The sequence below is a fragment of the Trichomycterus rosablanca genome, chromosome 15, assembly GCF_030014385.1.
Source record: "Trichomycterus rosablanca isolate fTriRos1 chromosome 15, fTriRos1.hap1, whole genome shotgun sequence".
NCBI lineage: Eukaryota > Metazoa > Chordata > Actinopteri > Siluriformes > Trichomycteridae > Trichomycterus > Trichomycterus rosablanca.
This window is the reverse complement of record NC_086002.1, coordinates 14,175,890-14,183,904: the sequence shown is the minus strand read 5'-3', so window position 1 is coordinate 14,183,904 and position 8,015 is coordinate 14,175,890. Positions and strand designations below refer to the sequence as shown.

Sequence of the window (8,015 nt, the reverse complement as noted above, 5' to 3'; positions counted from 1 at the left end):
CTGAATTGATCATAGCTGGTTTGCAGCTGAAAGCAACATTGCAACAATCTTAAGTGATGCACTGGACTGTAATTAATGTATTAAAAATAAAAGTTGGAATGCAAACTCTGTAGACTGGAAACAAATTAGGATAAATTAAAGTAATAAAAAAATATAAGGAGATCCATAACTTTATAGTTAACACTGTAGTTTACCACTTTACCTCTTTTGCAAATATTTAGGCAGAATTTGTGGGACAGTTGTGGCCTAATGGTTAAGGTACTGGACTAGTAATCCAAAGGTTGCTGGTTCAAGCCCCACCACTGCCAGGTTGACACTGTTGGGCCCTCGAGCAAGGTCCTTAACCCTCTGCCTTTCCTGTTTTTGTATATGCACATGTATGACTAGATTTATTAAGTACATTGTAGTTTTACCACTTTGCCACTTTTGCAAGGGTTTAGTCAGCATTTAATTAAGCTGTAAACTATTATTTACATTTACATTTACTATTTAATTATTTATAGAACAGCAAAACTGCCAGATGTTATGTTATAATGTCTATGTTAATGTATGTTGCTATTAACACTCATGTTGACTGTACTGTACATGTGATCAGTCTGAGCTCAGACTGGCTTCTCTTGATAGTGGTTCGAGCACAGTACATCAGTACAGGGAACAGACACGTTGAACACATTCACCTCAGACTTGGCAGAAGATCACAACAAAAGAAAATCTGATTTTGTAAAGACATATTAAACCTGAAATTATTTGGACTCCTTTGGTTGGGAAGGCGGTGGAATGTAAAACCAAATCATGCGTATTAACGCACGCGTGCGACCTGGAGTCGGATTCTATCGAGACTGAATGAAATCTTTGTTTAGCTGCTGTACAAAAGGAACTTCTGTTTTCTGTCCAGCCTGGTAAGTTTTTGGACATTATTTAAATAGTTTGATGATATATTTTAAGTGTTTACTGCGTTTGTTTGCGCGCGTATTAGTACAAAACAGGTGCGCGTAATTAATACCCTTAATGGCAGTGATTTTAGGATAAAAATCTTTACATTTCTGACCATAAATTGCTTGAATCTTTTCAGTAGGCAGAAAACAAATTAGCATAAATTAAATAATAAAATATATAAGCTTAATAAGTTTGATTCTAACAGACTTGTCAAGTAATAACAACTGAAACTAAAATTATAAGTGTCTCAGTGGTTCTGGATGGCTTCGCATTCAATGAGACCCTGACCAGGTCAGGTTGTATGATAAATACATTTTTCATTAATAAATGAATACATGTAATATCTTAGAGTTTTAAGCAGAATGCAGTACCCTAAAAAGGTTAGTGTGTACATTTATAAGCTGTCACCTGTCCATATGCTTGTTGGCCATCCTATTCCAAAAGCATGTGAATTAATATGGAAATATCCCCTTTGCAGTTAGAACAGCCTCTACTCATCTGGGAAGGCTTGAGATAACATGTTTTGTGCTCATTCAGTTAAAACATAATTTGTAAAGTATTAGACAAGAAGGCTTGGGGTTCCAATTCATTTTAAATGTTTTTAGTGGGATTGAGGTTAGGGCTCTGTGTAGGTCACTTGAGTTCCTCCTCGTTAAATTCATCAAACCATTTCTTTATGGATCCTTTATCCTCTATTGATCTATTTTCTTATATGTAATGCACAATAGTTTCCTCAAAACAGAGTTGCCAGTAAAGTTTTGTAAAATCTATAAATTTTGCAGAGAGTTATTGGAAATTTTAGTTCCAGCAGCTACTCAACAGACATTGTTGGGCGTTTCTGAGGGAGGGAAGGTTGTATGGAGTTTCTCCTCATTGCCACTGTAACAGCGACTCCTCATGTCTGGTTAAGGTGCTGACATGAGTAGTAGAGAATTTATTTATTTATTAGGATTTTACGTCATGTTCCACACACTTTGGTTACATTCATGACAGAAACGGTAGTCACTCATTACACAAGATCATCAGTTCACAAGTTTGTCAAACACAGTCATGGACAATTTTGTATCTCCAATTCACCTCACTTTCATGTCTGTGGATTGTGGGAGGAAACTGGGGCTCCCAGAGGAAACCCATGCAGACACAGGGAGAACATGCAAACTCCACATAGAAAGGACCCAGATCAAACCCAGGACCTTCTTGCTGTGAGGTGACAGCGCTAGCCACCATGCCACCCTGAGTAGTGGAGAAACATACATAAGGCATAGCATTATCCTCCATTCACTCTGGCAGAGAAATTATAATAGGGAATTGAAAATTACAAAAAAAGGATTAAATGGGGGTAAAAGCAAAAAAAGCAAAGTAAAACATCAAGTAAAGTACATGTAATTTGTTAATTACAATATTTACATTAAACATTGTAATGCATTTCAAATATGTATGTGAATATTATTAATATTAAAACAACATTGTTTAGAGCTATTTAATCCAAAATGTTAAAAAATATTCTTCTTGAACAGTTCTGGGGACAATGTGCCAAAATAAGACAGAGCTTCAGTTTGGATATCTGGGTGTTGAGTGAGATGTAAGGTTTGATTTGGTTGAGGATTCATTATAAGAAGTCTTTGATATATACTTTACAATATATTTGTAATACAAGATATTTTATGTTTTGGAAGAATTATTTGAACACCATACATAAAGTTATACCCATTTCCAAAATAGAATGTAAACAGTAGAGTACAGACTGTTTCTATACTAGCACAGCTTACCTTACCTGGAATAGAACAAGCTGAGATTTACCAAGATAAGGAACAGACCAGATTAAGATAGGCTTTACTGTGTATTTATAGATGCTTGATACAACATGGGTGGTTCTCAGTGTTTATGTATATCTATTATGTCTTTTATTAGAAAAGAACTTGATGTACTGTGTAACAGATCTGTCTGTGTCACATTATATATACAACCCCAAATCAGAAAGGGACAGTATGTAAAATGCAGTGTTCCTTACATTTACTTTGACTTTTATTTGATTGCAGGCAAATTATTGCAATTATTAGTGCCTAATTTCATTAAACGATTCAAGGTATCAGAAGGAATTTCAGTGCGTAAAGGCCAAGGGCACAAGCTGAAACTGAATGCCCTTGATCTTCGACCCCTCAGACGGCACTGTATCAAGAACCACCACTCAACAACAGCTGATATAACCACATGGGTGAGGGATTACTTTGGCAAAATAGTCAAGCACTACAATACAGAGTTACATGCACAAATGCCACTTAAAACTTTACTGTGCAAAAAAAGAAGCCTTATGTTAGCCTTCTGAGGCATCTAGAATGGACCATCACATAGTGGAAACGTGATTCACACCGATTTTCCATTATAGTTCCACTATAGTTATTCTATTTTAAATCCCCCCACCCCCGTTGGTCCGTGAAATTATGTATTATATGAAACTGGTCCGTGGTGCAAAAAAGGTTGGGGACCGCTGTTGTAGATGACTCCTAGATCTTAAAAAAACAGCCATCACACAGTTGTCCTATGGAAAGCTGAAAAACAGATGGTGAAAATATGCACAGATTATTTATATGGCTTTTACAGGTCTAGCATCACTCCAAGTCAGTAGACATTGTCTCAAAGCACCCTTACAGAATCCAGGACCGACAGACCTACTTTTCCCAATATATTTGATTATATTTAATGTGATTTCTTAAACAGAAATTCATCCTGTGGAGGTCAAATGGTTATGCTGTAATTTCTCATGAGAAGAAAATAAAAGGTTCTAGATTTGAATAATTTGAACAAGTTGATTTAAAACATGTTGAATTCAATATGTTAATTTCTATTCAATAATACTATTTTTTCACATGACATTTGCAGCTTTAAAATAAAAACCAGCAACTGGCCCATTGCTACCCTGAATATGAACAACTGCAACAACACAGATGAGTAAGTGAGAAAAACACTAAAATCATGAATGCTCTTCACTGTGTTAGAAATGTTATTGTGATACTGTAATCTATATAAAATCCATTTATAAAGTAAAAAAGGTAACAAGGAGATAAAGAAAGATGACAAAAAAGATGATGGAAATAAAGACAAAGATGGAAAAAAGGATGAGAAGAAAGAGGAAAAGAAAGATGATAAAAAAGATGACAAGAAGAAAGAGGAAAAACCGTAAGTATGGGTGGAGTATGAAAAACCAAGATTATATCACATTTTACTTTATTTATATTTATGATGTAGGACCATCATGGACAGAAAACACTAAATATGTTAACAATTTGTTTCAGAAAAGAATATTGGATCATGGACCCAGCAACAGATTTGTACTACCACTGGCTTACAATTGTTGCTGTACCGACTTTCTACAATTTAATGATGCTTGTGACCAGGTGAGTACTGCAAACATTGCAAAAACAAGCAACAATACCTGATAGTATCATCCAATATAGTACTATTACAAATATTGTTTGGACATACTTTCACACAAACTTTAGATAATAAAAACTTGAAATGCATTGTATATTGTACAACCCCAATCAGTAAAAGTTGGGACAGTGTGGAAATTGCAAATAAAATAAAAATGCAGTGTTCCTTACATTTACTTTGACGTTTATTTGATTGCAGACAGGATATTTCATGTTTTGTCTGCTCAACTTAATATACCTCCATTCCTGCATTTCAGTCCTGCAACACATTCCAAAAAAATTTGGGACAGGGGCAATTTAGTGCTAGTAATGAGGTGAAAAAACTAAATAATGATGCAATTCCAAACAGGTGATGTCAACAGGTGATTGTAATCATGGTTTGGTACAAAAGCAGCATCCAGGTAAGGCTGAGTCTTTGATGAGCAAAGGGGATCAGAGGATCTTCAGTTTGTCAACAAATGTGTGAGAAAATGATTGAAATGTTTAAAAACAATGAACCTCAAAGAAAGATTGGAAGGAATTTGCATATATCTCCCTCTACAGTGTATAATATCATTAAAAGATTCAAGGATTTCAGTGCGTAATTGCCAAGGGCGCAAGCTTAAGCTGAACTCCCGTGATCTTCGGTCCCTCAGATGGCACTGCATCAAGAACCGCCACTCAACAATAGCTGATACAACCACAAGGGTGAGGGATTACTTTGGCAAACTTTTGTCAAGCACTACAATACGGAGTTACATGCACAAATGATACTTAATACTTTACTATTTACTATGTCCAGAAACGACGTCAACTTCTCTGCACTCAGAAGAAGGTTTATTAATAAATGAAATGAAGTTGAGCGGAAAAAACATGAAATATCTCAGGTTCATCCTGTCTGCAAATAAATAAGTCAAAGTAAATGTAAGAAACTCTGCATTGCATTTTCCATGCATCCCAACTTTTTCTGATTTGGGGTTGTAGAATGCTTTGTTTTTTTTTGGCTTATATCACATTTTCTCTAATGATCTGAAACAATTAAATAAGTAAAATGGTTAAGGTACTGGACTAGTAATCGGAAAGTCACTGGTTCAAGCCCCACCAATGCCAGGTTTCCACTGTTGGGCCCTTAAGCAAGACCTTTAACCCTCAATTACTTGCACTGTATACAGACATAATTGGAAGCTGCTTCAGATAAATGTAAGTAAGTAAGTCATTGAAAATGTAATTATTTTGTTTTAGATCCTGTTTCAATGAGCTGCAAAGTAATTACTATAAGATATGGGCAGCACTGGACTATACTTCAGATGTCATCTACTACATTGACACATTTGTGAGATCAAGAACAGGTATAAAAGTGTATTTATGCATACTATTATTCTACTTTTTCCTTATGTAAACTATTCACATCTTTCTAAGGCAAATATTATTGTTTTACAAGGTTTTCTGGAGCAAGGCTTGCTGGTTAAAGACGCTAAGACGTTATGGGAGCACTACAAAAAGACACCACAATTTAAATGTGACCTTATAAGCATGATCCCGACAGATTTAATAATGCTGAAAGTGGGCCTCGACAATCCTGAACTGAGATTTAATCGCCTTCTCAAACTGTCCCGCCTCTTTGAGTTCTTTGACAGGACTGAGACAAGAACCAACTTCCCCAACATCTTTCGTATCGGCAACCTAGTACTTTACATCATAATTATCATCCACTGGAATGCTTGCATCTTTTTTGCTATCTCTAAAACACTTGGCTTTGGGACAGATGCCTGGGTCTACCCTGACATCACTGATCCTGAGTATGGGCGTCTGGCAAGGAAGTACATCTACTGCCTGTACTGGTCCACGCTCACCCTGACCACCATCGGAGAGACCCCACCTCCCGTTCGGGATGTTGAGTATTTGTTCGTTGTTGCTGATTTTCTCATTGGCGTACTCATTTTTGCCACCATTGTTGGTAACGTTGGTGCCATGATCTCCAACATGAATGCCTCACGAGCTTTATTCCAAGCCAAGATTGACTCGATTAAGCAGTACATGCAGTTCCGTAAAGTCAGTAAAGATTTAGAGGCTCGTGTTGTTAAGTGGTTCGACTACCTCTGGACAGAGGAAAAGACCTGCGATGAAAAAGAAGTACTTAAGTACCTTCCGGATAAGCTTAAAGCAGAGATTGCCATCAATGTGCATTTGGAAACACTGAGGAAGGTGCGCATCTTTCAGGACTGTGAGGCAGGACTGCTCATCGAGCTAGTGCTCAAGCTTCAACCGCAGGTCTTCAGCCCTGGAGACTATATCTGCAAGAAGGGTGACATTGGTCGTGAAATGTATATAATTAAAGAAGGTAAACTGGCTGTGGTAGCAGATGATGGCGTGACACAGTTTGTCGTACTCGGTGATGGTGCCTACTTTGGTGAGATCAGCATTTTAGGCATTAAAGGTAGTAAAGCTGGGAATCGGCGAACTGCGAACATCCGCAGCGTTGGATATTCAGACCTCTTCGCTCTTTCCAAAGACGATCTCATGGAGGCCCTTACTGAGTATCCAGATGCAAAGACGGTTCTGGAGGAAAAGGGTAGGGCTATTTTGATGAAGGATGGCTTGATTGACGAGTCAGTGGCCAAACAGGTAGATGCTAAAGACATGGAGGACAAGGTAACCATGCTGGAGACGAATCTAGAGGTGATGCAGACCAAATTTATGCATTTATTAACAAAGTGGGCAGCTAGTCAGGGTAAGATCAAACAGAGGATCAGCAACATGGAAGCTAGAGTTAAACCACTGTGGGAGGTGAAACAAGATGATGATTAATACATACTTTAGGCATACAGAATGCTATTTAAATGTGAATGTAACACAAAATAATGTGGACACATCTTCTAATTACAACTTCCTTACATTTACTTTGACTTTTATTTGATTGCAGACAGTTTGAACCTGAAATATTTCATGTTTTACCTGCTTAACTTAATTTCATTTACTGTATTAATAAACATCCATTCCTGCATTTCAGTCCTGCAACACATTCCAAAGAAAGTTGGGACAAGGGCAATTTAGCGCTAGTAATGAGGTGAAAAAACTAAATAATGATGTGATTCCAAACAGGTGATGTCAACAGGTGATTGTAATCATAATTTAGTACAAAAGCAGCATCCAGGAAAGGCTGAGTCTTTGATAAGCAAAGATGATCAGAGAATCTCCAGTTTATCAACAAATGTGTGAGAAAATGATTGAAATGTTTAAAAACAATGTACCTCAAAGAAAGATTGGAAGGGATTTGCATATTCTCCCTCTACAGTGCCTAATATCATTAAATGATTCCAGGAATCAGGAGGAATTTCAGTGCGTAAAGGCCAAGGGTGCAAGCTTAAGCTGAACGCCTGTGATCTTCAATCCCTCAGACGGCACTGCACCAAGAACCGCCACTCAACAATAGCTGATATAACCACATGGGTGAGGGATTACTTTGGCAAACCTTTGTCAAGCACTACAATACAGAGTTACATGCACAAATGCCACTTAAAACTTTACTGTGCAAGAAAGAAGCCTCATGTTAACCATGTCCAGAAGCAGTGTGGACTTCTCTGGGCTCTGAGGCATCTAGGATGGACCATCACACAGTGGAAACGTGTATTGTGGTCAGATGAATCAGCATTCCAGGTCTTTTTTGGG

General features: G+C 37.3%; 1 protein-coding gene across 1 annotated transcript; it reads left to right on the top strand.

Moving 5' to 3' along the window:
- The first annotated feature begins 843 nt into the window (after window positions 1-843).
- LOC134329581 (cyclic nucleotide-gated channel cone photoreceptor subunit alpha) lies at window positions 844-7,154 on the top strand. Its single transcript, XM_063010863.1, has 6 exons — window positions 844-899; window positions 3,817-3,885; window positions 3,979-4,113; window positions 4,230-4,331; window positions 5,589-5,695; window positions 5,788-7,154. Exons 1-6 carry the CDS (start codon window positions 844-846, stop codon window positions 7,152-7,154), a joined length of 1,836 nt encoding a protein of 611 aa, XP_062866933.1.
- Window positions 7,155-8,015: the final 861 nt, after the last annotated feature.

Coding starts and splice junctions, on each gene's coding strand:
- LOC134329581 (XM_063010863.1), top strand. CDS start 844: ATGAAATCTTTGTTTAGCTGCTGTACAAAAGGAACTTCTGTTTTCTGT. Junction 3,886..3,978: donor AACTGCAACAACACAGATGA/GTAAGTGAGAAA, acceptor CCATTTATAAAG/TAAAAAAGGTAACAAGGAGA. Junction 5,696..5,787: donor ATTTGTGAGATCAAGAACAG/GTATAAAAGTGT, acceptor TTGTTTTACAAG/GTTTTCTGGAGCAAGGCTTG.